General features: G+C 42.5%; 1 protein-coding gene across 1 annotated transcript in view; it reads left to right on the forward strand.

The window, feature by feature from the left end:
- The window catches only part of FNDC3B (fibronectin type III domain containing 3B), a 344,111-nt gene that overhangs the window by 287,282 nt on the left and 36,404 nt on the right, over positions 1-20,425 (forward strand). Inside the window, exons 15-22 of the mRNA XM_080808436.1 lie at positions 595-733; positions 3,341-3,412; positions 5,443-5,561; positions 7,782-7,887; positions 8,815-8,987; positions 11,285-11,398; positions 11,716-11,865; positions 15,314-15,594. Coding sequence (XP_080664562.1) covers positions 595-733; positions 3,341-3,412; positions 5,443-5,561; positions 7,782-7,887; positions 8,815-8,987; positions 11,285-11,398; positions 11,716-11,865; positions 15,314-15,594 — 1,154 coding nt within the window. The remainder of the gene's footprint in view (positions 1-594; positions 734-3,340; positions 3,413-5,442; positions 5,562-7,781; positions 7,888-8,814; positions 8,988-11,284; positions 11,399-11,715; positions 11,866-15,313; positions 15,595-20,425) is intronic.

The following is a 20,425-nucleotide window of genomic DNA, read 5'->3' on the forward strand; positions in this document are numbered from 1 at the left end:
GTGGCATTGCCCTCCTCTTAAATAAATAAAGGCATTTTTACCTGTTTTCCCCTCCTCATACTTTTCCTTCCACAAAATAGTAAGAACCAGGAAGTAACATACTGGTTTTGTTTTATGTCTTCTTGAAAGGGTAAAAATGTAGTCTTTCGCTAAAACCCACCTTTACTGTTTTAATTGTTCATAGCTAACTCTACAGGAAATAAGTACCTCGTAAAAGGAAACGCTTATAAATCAGTTGTTTGAGATTGTGAGAGAGGAAATGTGTTTGTGTGTGTCTGTCTTTGTGAGTTTACAGATGCCTTGATTTTGCCATGTTAAAAAGTGCCCATTTCAGGGTTCCTGAGTGGCTCAGTCGGTGAAGTGTCTGCCTTCGGCTTAGGTCACGATTCCAGGGTCCTGGGGTCCTGGGATCGAGCCCCACATCAGGCTCCCTGCTCAGTGGGAGTTGGCTGGTCCCTCTCCCTCTCTCTGTGCATTCTCTCACACATGCTCTCTCAAATAAATAAATAAAATCTTTTTTTAAAAAATGCCCATTTCTTTAAAACCTGTTATCTGCAGCACGTTAATTTTTTTTTTTTTTTGGTTGTATTATAGCTGACTGCTTCTAATGTGGAAGGGAAGAGTTGTCCAAGCGAAGTTCTGGTGTGTACGACAAGTCCTGACAGGCCTGGGCCTCCCACAAGACCCCTCATTAAAGGACCAGTTACATCTCATGGCTTTAGTGTCAAGTGGGGTACGTTTTGCTACTGTTCCTATTGCTTATTTTTGACAGATTTTTAGAAACTGATTAACTTCAGTAGTGACAAAGCAAAATACGAAATAAAAGGTGTTATTTGTGGGAGTTTTACAGATTTGGAATGTTTATGTATGAGAAACATCCAGAGAATTCCACCAGCTGGTAAAATGGACAATTTTAAGAGCATTTTACTTCCTTTATGGTTTTTCCTGTATTTTTCCTCCTATACTTTTAATATGTTACTGATCTGAATATAGTCATCTCTGAAAATATATTCATTCTTCAACAGCATGCCATTACCAAATGGTAGTGATAGTTAATGTAAAAAATTGATTTATAAAATTAATATTGAAAATAAAGTTCAGACTTCAGGTATGTCATCATAAGAAATTTTGAGGTACAGAACGTTCAAGTGAAGAAGAACTAGGAAAACTTCAGTTTTTGTTGTTGTTTGTATGTAACCAGAAGTCCTGAACTTCAGGAATTTTTCACTTGAGGTTATTTTGTGGTGCTTGGGGGGGGTATCGAGCAGAAGGGTATTGTGGTTTACCTCTGCAGCATGGATTATTTCAATGAAATGAAGGCTGTTAGAGGAGTGCCTGGGTGGCACAGCTGGTTAAGCATCCCACTCTTGATTTCCGCTCAGGTCGTGATCTCAGGGTTGTAAGATTGAGCCCAATGTTGGGCCCTGTGCTCAGAGTGGAGTCCGCTGAGTTTCTTTCTCCCTCTCCCTCTGCCCCTCCCCCACGTGCACTTGCACATGCGCTGGCTTGCTTGCTCTCTCTCAATAAATAAAACTTAAAAAGAATTGAATGCCATTAGAAGAAACACTTGCAATTATATGTAAAACTACTATGACATATGTAATTATCACTAATGTGTCATAATAGCTACCCGAAAGGCAAAAAATAAAAGGAGAAATTTAAAATAAGAGTTTACCTGGCAGCCAAGTAATGTAAAGGGAATTTGAAATATTAAACTGTTGGGGGTGCCCAACTGGCTCAGTGGAAAGAGCATACAACTCTTGATCTTGGGGTTATGAGTTCAAGCCCCAGGTTAAGTGCAGAGATTACTTAAATTTTTTTTTTTTAACATTTTATTTATTTATTTGACAGACAGACATCACACAGACATCACAGGCAGGCAGAGAGGCAGAGAGGCCGGCAGAGAGAGAAGGGGAAGCAGGCTCCCCGCTGAGCGGAGAGCCCGATGCGGGGCTCGATCCCAGGACCCCGGGATCATGACCAGAGCCGAAGGCAGAGGCTTTAACCCACTGAGCCACCCAGGCGCCCCTAAAATTTTTTTTTAAATAAAATATTATTCAGCTGTTATTGGAGGATCAACCATTGAGACATAAAACTGTATCAGGTCACCTAAAAAATTTTGAGGCAGAATTATTAGGATATCTATTTCCTTGGAAGTTGGATATGATAAAGAAACTAAAAATCTAGGTGTGATTTTTGCCAGATTGTAAAGCTTTTTTCTCAGAAAAGCCTAGAAAGTTCCATAAATACTAAATATTTACTTTCATTAGCCATATGCTATAATATTTAACTTCATTGGGGCGCCTGGGTGGCTCAGTGGATTAAATCCTCTGCCTTCGGCTCAGGTCATCATCCCAGAGTCCTGGGATCGAGCCCTACATCGGACTCTCTGCTCAGCGGGAAGCCTGCTTCCTCCTCCCTCTCTCTGCCTGCCTCTCCACCTACTTGTAATCTCTGTCAAATAAATAAATAAAATCTTTAAAAAAAATTAACTTCACTACTATTGTTTTAAATATCTTCTTCATGAAATGTGTATACAGTAATGGAAATGCCAAGTGAAAGAAGGGAAGAAAAGTTCCTAAATCGATACCCAAATATAGAAGTACAGACTGAGAGTAGAGTAAATTCTACATAGTCTTGCAAAATTATAATGCAAGGTACTTTTCTGCTCAGAAAAGAAAACTCTTGCAGGCCCAGAGTTAGTGGAGTAAATACCCGACATCCACAGGGCTCTGGTAATAAGCCAGCACCCCTTCCTCAAACCACCTCTTTAGTGCATGGTCTCACCGATCCACAACTTTGGCTGCATGTCAGGTTCACTTGGGATCTACAGTATGCTTAATAGCAAACCGTGATGGAACAGATTATTACATTCTGATGTTTTATTTGTCTTGTCAGTGAATTTGTGCACTTTTCTTTCCTTCCCTCTCCATCTCAAAAGAATCTGGTCGCTGGTAACTTAAGCAAAGTACAGAATGAAATAATGATAAAGGAAATATGTATTTCACTTCATATAGAAATTATTAAATATTAAAAAATTCTCAAGTAGATTTAACTTAACTCTTAGAAAAATCAATTCATACTTTGAATTTTACTCATTTCACTAAATTGGCTCTTCGACATTTCTAGCTCTAGAACTTTGAATAAACTGAGCACATTCTGGGTTTCTTGATGTTTTCGCTTCTTTTGTTTTTCAAGAACAATACAATAATGGTTTTACCTTTGCTTAAATCCAGAATTAAGGCAGTATGATGTTACATGACTTTCTGTGTTCTAATGATATTTGCTGATAAAAATCAATGCCCTTTCATAACTAATAAGGCGTTTGCTTACTTTCCAGATCCTCCAAAGGACAACGGTGGTTCAGAAATACTCAAGTACTTGCTGGAGATAACTGATGGAAATTCTGAAGGTGAAGTTTTGGGAAATCATTTTACTCAAATCCAGTACCACCCCTATTATCCAGTATGACAGACATCTTTGTAGTCATAGTGGGCATAGTGAGCAGCCATTCATTCTAATGATAGTGCTATTACAAGAAATAAAGCTGAATCACTTACTTATATATGAATCACTTATATATATGAATATTGAATATATGAATCAGTTACTTACAGTTTTCTCTGTTACACACATCAGGGATCGGAATGTGCTTAAAAGGTACATTTTTATCATGTTTTTAAATTTTCCATGTCATTTCTTTAAACCAGTGGTCCTAATTAATGGAATAATTACATTTTCGTCCCCTCTCTTGGCACACTTTCTCTGGAAATTCTTATAAGCAGAAGAATGTCAGAAGCAGTCACCAGGAAGGATAGGGTGGAGGCAGCAAACAAGTTCGATAATCTACAAATTCCCACGTACAGTGATAGCAAACAAAACATAGTATTACCGTGAGCTCCTGACAGTGTCACACTTTTACATCAAGTTTAGCAAATGTCTTTCTGTCTGTGGGACATCTGAGTCAGATTATTCATCACCTGTCATACTGTGTGGATTAAAGCATTACCATGTTAAAGATCGAATTCCTTCAATAATGCCTTTAAAAAAATTCTTCGATCTTTTTTCTAATAAAATTCATTAGGCTTTAATAGAAAAAAGCATAGTCATCAGAACTCTAAAAATGACGTATCTCACCACTCTGATAATCCCTTTAACCACTCATTTAAAAAAAAAAAAAAGTGGTTTATGGCATATGGCAAAAAGAAAGAGCAGTAGCACTGACTTTTACAAACAGGCGGCACAGGTTTGTGCCTGTCTTCTGTTCTGTACTTCAGTAGCCACCTGGAGTACTTTGGTTTTCATGTCAGTCGGCTTCTCTTTTAAGCTAAAAACATGAGAATGCTTTGAGATTGGCACAGCTGTTTTGATAGACATAAAATCATATTCTGGGCTAAAAATTTGATTTAGATTTTTACATTAGAAAACCTCCCTCGGAGAGAAGTCAGGTGTATCCAGTGGCTCCTTGTGAAAATCTAAGTATATTTTGAATTTTCGTGCCTCTCTTGACCATTGCTATCCAGTCAAAAGTAGACACCATTCTGACCTTAAAGTTTTGCCAGCACATAAAGTAGGCTCTTTTCCGTTGTCTCTCTTCTCCTTTGCCCCTTTGCAGGTTTTTAAGCAGTAGTGTCAGAATAATGCTTTCTAATGCCCCTCGTCCTTGGCCCTGGTCCCTGTGGCTTCATGGTAAATCCATCCTACCAAGGAGCATGGGGAGGGTTTGCGAGGCAGGCGCCTGGCAAAGCAGCCACCAACCCTTTCTCCCTGGTGGCATCAGCTTCCCCAGGCACCAGATCTCTCCTGGGGCCCCGCTTGCTTGCTTTAATCCCCAGAAGTGGTCATAGGACTAGGTCACACCGAGTGCTTCATCTTCATTTGTCACCCTCCCAGTCATTTCTGTCTTTTAAATGAGCTCCATGAAGACAGCAGGCTTTGCCCCAAAGGACTCCGTCTCTAATGGGAGGATTTCACTTACTGTGACCTCCCCGGAGATGACAGCAGGAGAGACTCTGGTGTATCCCAGGCTGCCCAGCAGCCTTCCCCATACCCACTGAGCCTCCTCCCCTGATGACGGGCTCACTGCACCCTGGACCTTGCCCTCTGTCACCGCTTGTTGCCCTCCCCCCATGCCCACTACGGATTCTGTGTGGTTTCTAGCATCCAAACCTCATAGTCAGCAAATGTAATAATGCTGGTATTGAGTAGTCTAGCCTGCAGTACTGAGTATTAAAAATGACTCCATGTCAATTTTAAATATTTAACTTTGTGAAGGAAATGGTAAGAGGACCCTTGGCTATTTAAAAAAAAAAAAAGAAAGAAAGAAAGAATAGGAGGTGCTGGTTCTCATGGCAACCACTTGCAAATTTTCCTCAGCCGCAATGGTCGATCCGATGACATTTTCCGGAAAGCATAAACTCACACCTGAGTCTTGTCTTACAGCGAGTCAGTGGGAGGTGGCATACAGCGGATCGGCAACGGAATACACTTTCACCCACTTGAAACCAGGCACTTTGTACAAACTTCGAGCATGCTGCATCAGCACCGGTGGACACAGTCAGGTGGGTTTTGTTTTGGTGTAAAAGTAAACTTCTTGGGTCAACTTCAGGCAACCGATCTGTACTGTCCAAATAAAATTATTTTAAAGTGTGTTTGAAAACTTGAGTTTTTTAAATGCTTTAGAGGACAAAAAAGCTAAGCCCTGATGATTCTCAGCTGAATCGTGTTGTCAGGTACATTTGTCACTTAGTTATTTCTTAGAAGACTCTGGCATGATCACGTGTGACAGCTGAAAATTGAATGTTGCCTGACATTCATATTAGCTCAGTAAGAGGAACCTCTGTTATTGCAATGATACCAAGAGCATAGAATTTAGAGTAAAAAAGTATGACCTATTGTACAGCTCTGCTGTTACCACATCTGGCAATTTTGTGAGGATGAGATACACTTTCCCCAAGGTACTTTACTGCCATCTGCTGGAAAATTATTACAAAAGCTGTGTAAATTTGTGATGGCAGAGCTGAATGACACCTTTGCAGTTGTGCAGTGCACAACTTACACAACTGTAGGCAGCAGCATATTCCTTATTGTCTGCTCTTAATTTGACCTTAGACCAGCCAGTCAACACGTCAGGAGCCTTGGTGTCAGCCACACCGTGTTCTCATACGCTCAAAATAACCTCATAAATACACAGGGTGTGCCCTAGAAATCAGATAGTTGTTGTCTAAATGGCTTTAACTTACATTCAGAAAGTGCCTGAAAGGCAAGATCGTCAAAAGCCATTTTTGTTGTAGGGATATTTAACACTATGGTTTGAGACCTGTCCTGAGAGAGAGACTTGAGAGATGGTGGCTTAGGGCCCTCTGCTGGGTGTATTTTTCCCAAGAACACTTGCCATTAAGGCACCTAGCTTTGCAATCAGCCGTCAGCATACTTCCAGGGTTGTCTTGTGTTTATTTTCTCCCGCCCCCGCAAGGATAGTGTACTGGGATGTCTCGACTACCCGTATAGAGAGACTGGAAAGGGGGTCCAGTTAGACCATTCTCCAGTGCCAGAGCTCTCTGGAATGCTTCCCGGCGTTACCCACACCAAAGTCAGACTGTCAGCCAGTGTGTGAGGGGTGGTGCTGCCTGAAAATATGGAGTCGGTCTCCTCTGTAACACTTCTTCTCAGGAAGAAGGAGGAGTTCTGTTGAGCTGTGTGCTCCTCCCCCGTCTTGTTTTCTCCAAGCTCAGAACCAGTCAGTCAACTTTCGTATCACCAGCCTTACACAAACAGATCCTACAAGAAGAAGGCCTACTTATTTTAGCATTAACAGAACCTGCTGGTTAATGTCAGACTCAGTTGATTAATAGTGAATTTATTTGCTTTTCTGCTGTGTATGTGGATGGTTTGCCATTTATGGCACATTTAAAAATTTCATCCAGCTGTTGTTTTGTGTTCTCTTCTGTCCTCCTGAAGGCTCTCTCTAATTTGGGTTTAAGGGAAAGTAATTGTGTGCTTAGAACAGACAACCTCTATCTGTGAATCTGACTTCAGAAATAATCATTTTTACCAGTGCCCTATGCAGTCAGTATATGGTCACACTTCGCATACACACGAGAGAGGGTGTTGTTGCATGAAAATTATGTGTACACAAGTAGGGCATGGCATCAGAAATCTGAGCTCAGGCTTTAGCAAAATCAAAGAGTAGGATACAGCCAAAGTCAAACCATAGCACAGGAAAAGATGGGATGAAGTGTAAGAGAACACAGCCAGCCCACCCATGTTGATACTCGCCACTCTGTGGCTCCTGCAACCTTTGTTTCACAGCCAGCCACTCATGCTGGACACTCACATCCAAGAATTTGGTTTCCCCCACTTCCTGTCTTCCCCCCTTTCCCTTCTCTTCGTTATGGTGATCCACTGCCTTGTCCGAGTTTTGTTTTGTTTTAAGTTTTCTGTTTGCTTTACCCATCCCCCTTACAAAACTCCAAATCCAGTTTTGCAAATCTGTAGCTCTTCTTAAATGGAGGGGAGGGAGAGGGATGGGAATTCTTGTCCTCAACATACTTTAATAATGTTTTGAATTATTTCCTAACTTTTTCAAGTCTTATGTATTAATTTATTTCCTCAATTGGAATAAAGATTTTTTTGAGAAAAAAAAATTATGTGATACACATTCAGTATGTAACCCCCTATTGGCAGCATGTTCGGTTGGAGGGTAGATTTTGCCTGGTATGTAGCGGTCTTGTGAATTCACAGGAGCTAAGAGATGGTTCTCTCCGCTGTTTCTCCTGCAGTGTTCTGAAAGTCTCCCTGCTCGCACACTAAGCATTGCACCAGGTCAGTGTCGACCACCGAGGGTCTTGGGTCGACCAAAGCACAAAGAAGTCCACTTAGAGTGGGGTGAGTGAACACAACTTCACATTGACGTTAGCAACTGGGACAATTGGAGATTGAAGCTAACTAAGATTTAATGCTTTGTTACTAAGTCATCAGTCTTCTGAAAACCATCGTGGTTTTGGCTCAAAATGTTCGTTTTCTGTTGAATGTGTATTGGCCTGAGTTTGTGTTCTCCTGTGCACTGTTACTTCTCCTCCTGTGCCCAGCAGTGCTCCACATGCTGGGTGGGCATCCTGACCTTCAGGGGGCCCTTTCCTAGATCTTGCAGAGCAGCCAGTCTTATTCAGGAATTTTTCAACTTCATTTTTCAGCTTCATTCACAAGCACAAATTGATTGTGATCAATTTAGAGGTGAAAGCGAGAGGTGGTTCGTATGGTGACGTCTCGTCCTTTTGTCCGGTGGGTCCTGGTGCTCTGCCGTATTGATTCAAGTTGTATGAGCATTTCCTGTGGTACCAGCAGTTGACAGCATTTAAAATTGCAGATACAAACCTGCAAACTCTGACTGCTTTTTCCCCACCACCTATGTCTACCACATAAAAAAATATGCACCAACTCGAGGTCATTGAGCTTGATTTAACGAGACCTTTGGTTTTAAATTAAAGAGAAGATTTTCTTCTTCTGTAGCTTCCTTTCCTTAGATTATAAAGACATTTGCCTAATGGTTCTGTTGTTTTCAAACTATTTTTTTAATGTAAGTAAATGTACTCAAACGTACTTGCTTTGGAAAGTACAGATAGTATCATTCAGAAACTCCTCCGTATCTCTTTTCTTTTGGGATGGGGGGGTGGGGAGTGCTCTCCTCTGAGCGGGATACCGAGGACCAGCTACCCCACATGATGTTTTGCAAACCTGGTGGGAAACCAGGTATGATGTGGTCAGCTGGAAGCACAAGAATGTTCTAAGATGAAATGCATTCTCCATTCCCAGACGTTCCTGCCTCCGAAAGTGGCTGTGAGGTCTCAGAGTACAGCGTGGAGATGACAGAGCCTGAGGATGTAGCTTCGGAGGTGTACCATGGGCCAGAGCTCGAGTGCACCGTCGGCAACCTGCTCCCGGGCACCGTGTATCGTTTCCGGGTCAGGGCTCTGAATGACGGAGGGGTGAGTACACACCTGTACGCCACAATCCAGATACAAGGTTCTAACTACCGTATCCACCCTCCTGAAGTTCTTCAGCGGTTTGTAGCCAACCTTGATGACCATTAAGGTCTGAAGTACATTGTTGTGATTGCCTATTGACCCAGTACTGAAAATTTTGTTTTGTCTTTGTATCATTCTATTTTTTTTTTTTAAGATTTTATTTCTTTGAGAGAGAAAGAAAGAGCATGCAAGCAAGGGGGAGGTGGGGGCAGAGGGAGAGGCAGACTCCTGCTGAGCAGGAAGCCCAATGCAGGGCTTCATCCCAGGACCCCAGGACCATGACCTCAGTCCAAGACGGACGTTTAACCACCTGGGCCACCCAGGTGCCCCTCATATCATTCTATTAAGGAAGAATTCAGGGTTAATAAGAACATCACCCTTTAGATGCTTTTGGTTGTTTTTTTTTTTTAATAATTTCCTACTTGCTTATTGACTGTATTAATCAGTTCTGGGAAATTAGGATTACATAATCACTCCTTTACCATATTGTCTAAATGACCCAGCAGTATCTTAGGTTAGTTCTCAGAACTGGAGTGGGATAGAAGGTAGGGAGGCCAACTTCTCGTTTTTGCTTTGTTTCAAGGGTAGACTGGAGAACTCTTCTCGGCCCTGCCTTCTGCTCCTCTGGGAGGTGTCGAGGTAGCCTATCAGAGACTGAGTCAGTCTCTGTATTACGCCTATATTTTAACTACAGGATGATGTGGGTTGGGGGGAGATTGACGATAAGAACAAGGTAATCAGATAGTGTCAGGCTTTGCGGCTCAGACTGCTGCTACAGACCCCCCCGCCCAGGGGTCTCACAAGTCGCACGGTCAAGTCCGTACAAATAGATAGATGGAATTAATTGATGGAATTTTTAAAAATAAGGAAGCACTGCTGACAGCGGCATGAAGTTGGCAGTGACTTTTTCTCATTGTGGGTTGTCCTGCGCAAGTCTGACAGAGGGGAACGTGTTGGTCTCCAGGCCATTTTCCGCTAGCCATGCTCACAGTGAGAACATTTGTTCTAAAGTAGGATCACAAGTCTTTACCAGGAGCTGGATTCCTTCTAAATTCCCAGTTGGAAAGGATTTTCAGACACAGCACAACTATTGAAATTAAAAAAAAAAAAAAAAAAAAAAGACCAGCTTAATACTAACCAATAAAAATGTTTTGATGAGAAGAAAACTTATGCACCTGAACTAATATAATTAAAAAGAGCATGAAAGGTCATGACCACAGATGCTGCAGAAATCATCGTACTGTTGCTTTTGCTCATTTTCCCGTCCACTGTTCAGGGCATCTCCGTCATAACAAAGATAAATGTGCAGCTCTGGGGCTCTGAGTTTTGCTTTGTCTCCTTTCACTAATTTATCATCTAAAAAAATTGTCCTCAGCCTCAGTTTAATCCTGTTCTATTGAAAGCTAACCACATACCTGACTGTAGTCCGCTTCTGAGGTCTGCTCCAGAAAGCCTCTCTCCCATCCACCACCCCCCCATCGTATTTGCAGATTATCTTGGAAAATTTGACTGGTTTTTTGGTTGTTGGGTTTTTTGGTTTTTTTTTTATCTTTTTTTTTTACCATTTTGGAAAAGCATTGTCATACACTTCATTAGCCTGGAAATTATTTTATTTTGTTCTTTGCCCCAGCTATTTGTGGTATCACAAATTCCACTATTAAATGGTGACTCTGGCTCTCTCGAAATAATGGCGGTTGGCTCTGAGTAGTGTGATCACTGAAGGCCTTTTAAAGAACAGAGGAGTGTAGTATAAACCTTCAAATAGTTGAAATGGTGGGATGATGCTGAGAACATGTTAACAGGAGCTTTCATTTTCAAAATGGAAAACACCAGTAACTAGAAGAAGGAGTCAGAATTTGATAACCACCAGTTTCAAGTAGGTTTTTGTGTGTTGAAAATTAAACTGTGGTGTACATCTGACCTCGTTTCCTTTGATATCCTATGAGGAATGCTAAAACAGAATGTCGTGTTGTGTCAAAAATCAGCATGTTTTTGTTTCTGATGTCAATAAAGGAAAAATGGTAAACCAACTTTGTGATCATTGAATAAAAAGACTATACATACATAATAGACATTCACCACTCAGAGATTGAATGTAGGAAAAAAACCTTACACACATCCAACTGAGAGTGAAAACCGTTAGGTAATAATTCTTTAATCAATTGTACTGTTAGTGCTGTTAACCTAGCTTTCATACATGCACACATATACACGTGTGCATACAACATGCATACAGGCCTATGTGTGTTCTTTTTCAGTATGGACCCTATTCCGATGTCTCAGAGATTACCACTGCTGCCGGGCCTCCTGGACAGTGCAAAGCACCTTGTATTTCTTTTACACCTGACGGATGTGTCCTAGTGAGTTGGGAGGTAAGTCAGGCGCATGTTCTGCATCGGCTTCTATTTCTTCTACTTTATGCGCCCCCAAATGCAAGTTACAAGGAGCCTACAAAGCTAAAATTCACACGTAACACATTAATCTCCCTTGGCGTTTGCTGATATTTAGAGTCATCCACATTTTATCACTTGTCAGAACGGAGAGGAAATTGAGTATCTCTTTCATGTCTTTCTTTTGTATTTGAACTATCCAGGGGCACATTGCTTTTTTCCCAGTTCAGTTAGTTGAACACAAACATCATAGGCTTTTCTTCTCAGTGAAATTAACTACCTGAGTTTCTGCTTTCCAGAGTCCTGAGAGCTCTGGTGCGGACATCTCGGAGTACAGGTTGGAATGGGGAGAAGATGAAGAATCCTTAGAACTCGTTTATCATGGGACAGACACCGGCTTTGAGATAAGGGATCTGTTGCCCGCTGCACAATATTGCTGTAGACTACAGGTAGGTGGACATTACTTAATGTCACTCTTAGGCACTGGTGTTCCATGAGACACTCTGGGGAACTTACTCAAAGGCCGGTGATTGAGGCTGTCAAGAGGGATGATATGGAAAAGAGTTCTTTTAAGTAAAAATAAATGTAATTGTCTTAGTGTCTTATAATTAATTTCTGTTTCTCTAGGAGGTCCTGCAACATAAGATCAAAAAGTGATTCCACACCATTCTTACTTCTCCCCATCCTGATGTCTTGCTTGTGAATTCACTGACTCAATGACCGAGTCCAAGGCAAAGGTGTTAGGGCTCCTTGGGGAAGGTTCCTTCTGTTTGAATCCTCCCAACATGGTCGTTTCAGTGGGAGAGACACTTAAAACTGGCAAAAGACAGAAGATGTCTATGCTGGTGGTTAAATGGTTGCCAGAAACAAACATTAGGGTGATTTGGACTGTTCTGCATTGGATTACAGGATCCACTTCCTACTTCTCAGGGACCATTAACAAAGCTGGTTAGCTGGAAGCTTTGATTTGGGAGTCCAAATAGAGTAACACCAAGAACAGTTGGCTCCTAGCCTAACCCCTAAAAGTGACAGCAGTCATGAGTTTACTTTTACTTCATTGACTCGGATAAGTTATTTTTACCCCCTCTGTAAAGCCTTATTGTCCTAAGAAAATAGGGTTCTTTGTCCATTTCTTTGCATTTGTTTAGTAACATTTTTTTTTTGAACATGACTTTGTGCCAGGATCAAAGGATGATCAAGATAATCAAGAGGAGAGGTACAAAGATTAGTCAGATGTGGTTCTTGACCTTGGAGAAGTCTGTCTTCACACATGTGTGGACTTAAATAGATGAAGAAGCAAAGATGCCCGATTTAGGTTTCCACCTGATCTAAGTGATGAAACAAATTGTTTATTACAAGTCCATCAACATACCAGTGCCTCTGACCTCTTTGGAGAAAATATTCCCTTCATAAATTAATTTTTCAGATCAACTGAGACTTCTCTGTTGAATTCTGAAGCCTACTTTATCAGAAACATTCTGATTAAACTCTTCTGTTATGCACCTTCCTTCCTTCTTGAATGGAGCATCTGGGACATAATTAACTCTTTGTCAATGAGTCAGGGTCACAGCACATTATCTGATCTTTATAATAGCAATGCTGAGTCACTGGGAAAAGGTTACAAAATATGTGCTACACTCCTGTTTTTGGAACAAGGCAGGATATAAATAAAGAACTGTCTGCCACCACAGGAAAGAACTTCACTATCCTTTTTGAGTTTAAAATTTTACCAAAAAGAGTTGAAGTATTGTCCTGAAGTAGGACGATGTGACAAATATTACAGTAGAGTTTCAAAAGTGATTTGTTAGGAAATGAATGCTCTAAACATCTTTGAAATTAACAGTAATACGTAAGTGTTATAGGGGCACCTGGGTGGCTCAGTCAGTTAAGCCTTTGCCTTCAGCTCAGATCATGATCCTGAGGTCCTAGGATCGAGCCCTGCATCAGGCTCCCTGCTCAGCGGGGAATCTGCTTCTCCCTCTCCCCTTTCCCCTCCCCCCACTCATGCTCGCTCACTAGCTCGCTCTCACTCTGTCAAATAAAGTTTTAAAAAACATTAAAATAAGTGTTATAGCTTTTGTTTTGAAGAGCTCAAACTACTTTCATTTAGTTTTGTAATGTGTCCTAATAAACTCTTATGAATTAAATGAGAACTGGATTTTAGAGTACCTTCACTTTTGTAAGGAGTCTGCTAAATGTTTTTCTCTCTATAAGGAAAAAAATACACGTTTAGTGACATTCATTGATACATACTCTGTCTTAGGTACTGTTCTAGTTGCCGGGGATATAGCAGTGAGCGGAAACAGACAACTTCGCCCTTATGGAACTTACGTTCTCATCAGGGAGTAATTAAATGAAATATATCCTGTGGTGGTGATAGATGATGTGATGAAAAATAAAGCAAAGAAGGGAAATAGGAAATGAAGAGGATCACAGTGGGCGGAAGCGGGGTAGGATGACGGCAAATTTAAATACGGTGTTCAGAGAGGGCTCACCAAAAGGCAGCCCTTGAGGGAAAGCCTGCAAATGTCTAGGGAAAAAGATTCCTGGACAGAAGGGCAGCAAAGAACAAAGGCCCTGAGGCAGGAGCAGACTTGGTGTCCTGTGAAACAGCAGGGAAGCCAGTATTCCTGAGGCAGAGCAAGTGAGGGGGAGACTAGTAGGTGATGAAGTCAGAGTGGCTGTGGGTTTGAGGGTGAGGCTGGTGAGCAGATCAGATAGGGTCTTGTAGGCTTTGGGAAGACTTTGAAGTATATTCTGAATATGGTGGGAGGCCGTGGAAGGGATAAGAGCAGTATCACTGTGCTTGGTGTGAATACAGAGTATCAGGCAAGGGCTGACTCCCATATACCAGCTAGGAGGTCATTACAGGAGGCAGAGGAGAGAGAGTTGAATGCGTTGGACCAGGCTGTGGTGCGGGATGTGCTCGGGGCTTGGATTGGGGGATGAGAGGAGGAAAGATGTCCAGTGATGTCTCTGGGATATGACTTGAACAACCTGAGGGATGAGAGGGACTACAGCAGGTGCAGTGCGGTTTTTTGGTGAAGAGGGATGGGGTGGAGATGAGGGGACGGTGCGGACACTTGAGTTAGAGATGCCTCCTTGATGTTCAAGTGGAGATGTCCCAAAGGAAGCTGGATATACTGGGCTGGCATTCACAGCAGTGGTCTGAGCTACACAAGTAAATTTGGGAGTAGGATATAAACAGTATTAGGGTATAATATGGCATTTATCCCTGGGATATGATATAAATGGCATTTACCTCTGGGACAACGTGATACCTCGAGGAGTTAGAGCAGAGATTTTAAAAGAAGAAGAAGAGGTGTCCTTGGCCTGAGCCCTGGTGGCCTTCAGTGTTGAGAGATACAGGTGATAAGTAGCATCCGGCAAAGGTGATTGAGAAGCAGCAGCAGGTCAGTAGAAATGAGAGTATGGCCCTGGAGACCCATTGAATTAAGTATTTGATAGAGCAGTGAGTAATAAAGGTCTCAGCTCTTGCTCTCAGGTGAAATCAGAAAGGGCTGAGAATTGACTTCACATAGCAGTTTATCATTCACATGGAAAACTGTGGAAGAATACTGGCCATTTACTGTCTACCCCGGATGGTTACTGGGGAGTTGTCACAGGGCAGCATATAAGCTGAAGCGGGCTGTGCAAACACAAAGTGTTATTTAAATTATTTTTCATAAAAGGTGATGATGGTGGTACTATCTTCTCCCTTATTAACAGAGAAGTTGCCGTTGGCATTTGTGGGGAAAGTGGGTTGTGAAAAGGGAACATTTTCTGAGATTCAGCTCTACCCAGATTTCTAGAAGTAAATTGTGTGCAGCACCTAACATGAAGGCATTAGAATTCACATTGGGGTAACGTGGACTTTGCTTGCCCTTGTCTTTTTAGGCTGTCAATCAAGCTGGAGCAGGACCATATAGTGAGCTTGTCCTCTGCCAGACACCAGCGTCTGCCCCTGACCCTGTCTCCACTCTCTGTGTCCTGGAAGAGGAGACCCTCAATGCCTACCCTGATTCACCTTTCGTGTGCCTTGTACTGAACTGGGAAGAGCCGTGCAATAATGGATCTGAAATCCTTGCTTACAATATTGACCTTGGAGACACTAGCATCACCGTGGCCAATACCACCACCCACGTTATAAAAGACCTCCTTCCAGAAACCACCTACCGGTGAGTGCAGGAAAGCAGAAATAAAGTCGCATCAACACATCAGTCCTTGGGGCTCTAGACCCTTCAGGTTCTAAAGGCCAAACGAGTGAATTCTAATCATTCTTAGTTAATGTGTTTAAGAGTACCGAATGCAAATACATCTTGAAAACTTGTGTTGCTTTGTGCTTTGTGAGTCGGTTACAAATTTATACAATTCCTAACCCTTGAGGGGGAATTTTACCTGCTGCTTTAAATTAGTTCTTCCCTCTTAGTCTCTTAGTAAGCCACTTTTCTTAAGCCACTTTTCTTTGTACTTTTACCCTGGACTCTTGTCCCTCTGTGGACACCGTCTGTCCTCAGCATGTACTTACCCACCTCCCAGTCAGTGCTTCACCATTCTTTTGGTTCCCCCAAAGCAGACACAGTGCTACAAAGCATTGGTGATGTAGCTTGTTCTCACGGTTTTTGCAAGGGGGGGCAGAGAAAAAAGTTACATTACACATTATTGAGCAAAGCTCAGTTAGCATCTGCATTCTTTCTCCCCCCTCCTGGAATTCTTAGAAAGCCAGCAACCTCCCCTTCCTCTGCTCACACATCTTCTTCTCCAACGTGGCCTCTTGAAATTTCAAATTATTTAGCTCTGCCTCCAAGTTGCCTTAACTCCTTGAAAACGGACAGTGTATAATTAGTGTTAGAGTCCAGGAAGCAGCTCTACTCACTGAGGTGTGCCTTCTCGGAGCATCTCCCTCAGTCAGGTTCCAGACAGTCCTGATTTATGATGGCATGAAAGCAATGCACATTTGGTAGGAACTGGATTCTGATTTTGCATTTTGAGCTGTTCCTGGACTAGCGGTCATGTGGTCTGACCCTGACTCTCATGTGGCCGGGCACTGGCCTTGAGCTGCAGCCCCCAGGCCACCACGGGATCAGGAGCATCGACAGCCGTTGTGCTCACAACCATTCTGTACCCATGCAGCCTTTCTGGTCTTCACGTTCAGACCAGTACTCAGTACATCACAGGAGATCATCAGTACTTGATTATACAAGAGGCTTTGTGATTGAGGATTTTCCCAACTCTAGGCCAACATAAGTGTTCTGAGCAGGTTTAAGTGGGTGAGGCCAAGCTTCAGTGTTTAGGTGTATTTAGTGCATTTTTGACTCTCATAACTAGGGGCGCCTGGGTGGCTCAGTCGGTTAAGCATCTGCCTTCTGCTCAGGTCATGATCCCAGGGTCCTGGGATCGAGCCCTGCGTCGGGCTCCCTGCTCAGCAGGGAGTCTGCTCCCTCTGCCCCTCCCCTTGCTTGTGTTTTTTCTCTCTCTCTCTTTCTCTCTCTCTCTCGCTCTCTCTCAAATAAATCTTTAAAAAAAAAAGAAACTGACTTATATAACTAGATTTATTTTTGCTTTTCAAAAGCAATGACGGGTTCGTAAAAAATCTCTTGGGTATAGTACTACAAACAAACACTGTGTGTCCGTAAAACAATTCTAGACCCTATCCTTGCCCTCAGAGCGCTCACAGAACTGAGGGACACTTAAATAGCATAGTAGGACAGTAGGTTATTGTGACATCACAGGCTGAAAATAAAACTGTGTACAGAATCCTGTTGGTATTTCAGAGAGGAAGACCCAGGTTCAGAGTGTGATCAGGATGCTTTGAAGTGGGACTTGAGAAAGAAACTAAATAAAGTGGGATATGACTGACTGAGATGAAGAGGCAGGCCAAGGGTATTCTTTCATTTTTAGCCTTTTAGCCATTCTCAAAAAAACCAGTCCTCACTCTTGTTTGCTGACCACATGCCAAGCGTCTGTTGTGTCTATAGCTCTAACCAGGTGCTGAGGAAATCCAGGGATGACTAATTCCACACCTTGCCCTCAGGGAATTTCCCCAGTGATGACGCTCTAAGGAAAACCTCCCCATGAGGTGTACCTCTGGGGAAAAATGACCAAGGGAATGTCATTCCCCAGCTGTCCAGAACATTGCCTTACCTCATCCCTCTGGTGGGAAAACCTTGGAAGAAGCCACACTGGTTCAGGGCCTCACAGAAGGGTTTTGGGTCCATTCTTATCCACACCCGTGTCTACCCCAGAGTGAACTCAGACCCTCAGGTCAGCTCTCTGAATGTTTGGATCAGAAATCACTAAAGGTCCTTTTTTTTTTTTTTTTTTAAATAAAATTCTTGTAGGGCAAGATGTTAGTCCAAGATTTTTGCTTCTTGCAGGACTGTATCTACCTTAAAGGTGATGTAAGTGACCATAAAACTTCAAGGTTTATGGAAGGATCTGCTCATGGGGGAATTTTGACTCTTCTTACTCAACGTACAGTCTGATGACTTTGAGAAAGAAATCTAGAGCTCAGAGACTTAAATGAAAGAATAGATACAGGAATCTTTGCTTAATAATGAAATAGCATTCAGTGGAAATTACGAGAAATATCTTCCACAAAAATGATTTAAAGACATGTTCAAAAGTCCCTTTCTGAGGTGCCTGCATGGCTCAGTCGGTTAAGTGTCTACCTTCAGCTCAGGTCATGATCCTGGGGTCTTGGGATCGAGCCCATGTCGGGCTCTCTCCTCAGCAGGAGCCTGCTTCTCTCTCTGTCTGTCAAATAGATAAATAAAATCTTACCAAAAAGAAGTCCTTCTCAAGGCGCCTGGGTGGCTTTTGGTTAAGTGTCTTCCTTCAGCTCAGGTCATGATCCTGGGGTCCTGGGATCGAGCCCTGCATTGGCCTCATTGTCCAGGCAAGGAGTCTGCTTCTCCCACTGCCTTTGCTCCTCTCCCTGCTTGCATTTGCACACACGCTTTCTCTGTCTCTCTCTCCCCATCAAGTAAATAAGTAAAATCTTAAGGAAAAAAAAAATCTAGAAGTCCCTCCCAAGGTAATTCTATTTTAGAGAGGGTGAGTTGTTTAGTAATGTAGGGACTATGGAAGCGTGAGTTTAGATTTGGGTAGGAGAACTTTAAGACTTTTAAAAGTATTTAATGGATGTAGCATGAACGATTCAGTATTGATATGCAGGACTAGTATATTGAGCTGGATGTGGAAAGTCTCTCTTTAACCTGAACAAGGTAGTTCTGGAAGATCCCATTTCAGACAGACTGCATGAGGGTGGAATGGCTTTAGAAAAGGTAAATCTTTGCATCTAGTTGTACTGTCTGTTCTTGCCGTTCCCCCGGCCCGCCTTCTCTCCGATAGCTGTCATTGCTGGCCAAGCAATAAGTAAATTGGATGTTTCCTCTTTAAGATATTAAGGTCATTATTTATACATAAGATGTTTTTTATACAACTTTAGACCAGTTTCTAGAGTACGTAATTGGGTACTCTGTTGTAGAAGTCAGACCAGCCCACTGTCCTGTTCTTTGTATGTTTCAAAAACAGAACTGCTATAATTATAATGAAATACAAAATTGAGTATTTCTAGTAACTAAGGGTGTAATTTCCGTCCAATCAAGATTTACCTCACCTTTTTCTGTTCCACAAATTGATTAAAAGATAAGTGAACAGATCATGATGTTCTAGACAAAAGCGTGGAATGAAACATTTTAAGCAGGCTGTGGGGTTTGGAGAAAGCACTTGTTTCTTTTATTTGTTTTTAAACTTCAGCAGTTACACTTCGTTCTCACGCTGAGTTTGTCTTTCTCTGTTTTGCCAAAACAAAAATGTGCACCTCTATAAGCAACCCTCTGACACCGGTGGGGTTTTTAATGGATTTGTTGCTTTTCCATTGGTGCTTACAAAAACACCCACTGGCTTACTGACACCCTGTAGGGAATTTGGTTGAAATTACAATGCCTTTTTTTTTCTTAACATTTTATTTATTTATTTGACAGAGAGAGTGAGAGAGCACAGGCAGGGGGAGCAGCAGAGGGGGAGTGAGAAGCAGACTCCCCACCAAGCAGGGAGCCGGATGCAGCGCTCAATCCCAGGACCCCAGGATCACGACCTGAGCTGAAGGCAGACACTTATACCATCTGAGCCACCCAAGTGCCCCTACGATGCTATTTTTAAGGGCATTACTTTTAAACTTACAGCTGAGTTTGGAATTGTGCTTGTGTTTTAGCTTGAGGAGAAGAAAATGTTTTTGAAAACAGAGACATAGCTTTCTTTCGACACATGGTGCCGTAGGCTCTGGGAGCAGAGGGAGAGAAGACTGCCTGGCAGCCTCCCTTCCCAGTGTCCTGGCTTGAGTATCTCCAGTCACAGGGCTGTGGTTCCAGCTTCAGCTCACCAGGCAGTCCAGTCCATTTGTGAATAACTAATTTTATAGTGTTTCCATTATATTTTGTTAAAACTTCTGATACCTCCAACATCTGCGCAGTTGATCCTGGGCCTTCGTTGAGAGCAGTGGTTATCACAGTGTGGGTCCTGGACCAGCAGCATCAGTGTCTTTTAGAAACTGGCTGAGATGCAAATTATAAGGCTCTGATCTAGACCTACTAAGTCAGAAACTCTGGGAGTAAGGCCTGGCACTCTGCTTTAACCAGCCCTGCGGGAGATTTTGATGCATGTTAACGTTTAAGAAGGTTTGCCTTAGAGCAGTGATTCTTGGGTATTGATGTATGTGAGAATCACCCGGACAGCTTTTGCAACCTACAGAAGTCTGAGCCCCATTCCTGTAGCCTGTGGTTTAGTAGGACCCAGGGGGTCTAGACATCACTGTTGTATAGTGTCAGCTGTCCTCTCCTTAACCATCCTCACTTCTTTCACATCTGTCTTCACTAGCGTGGGTTTTCGGTTCACTCCTCCATCCTCTTCATTGGGTGAGTTCTGTTTCTTGACGGACTCTTTAATGAGTGGTGCCCAGACTTCCAGGAATGGTCTGGTTGGCTGGCTCAGAGCAGAGCCAGACTG

This window comes from Martes martes (genome assembly GCF_963455335.1).
Source record: "Martes martes genome assembly, chromosome: 1".
NCBI lineage: Eukaryota > Metazoa > Chordata > Mammalia > Carnivora > Mustelidae > Martes > Martes martes.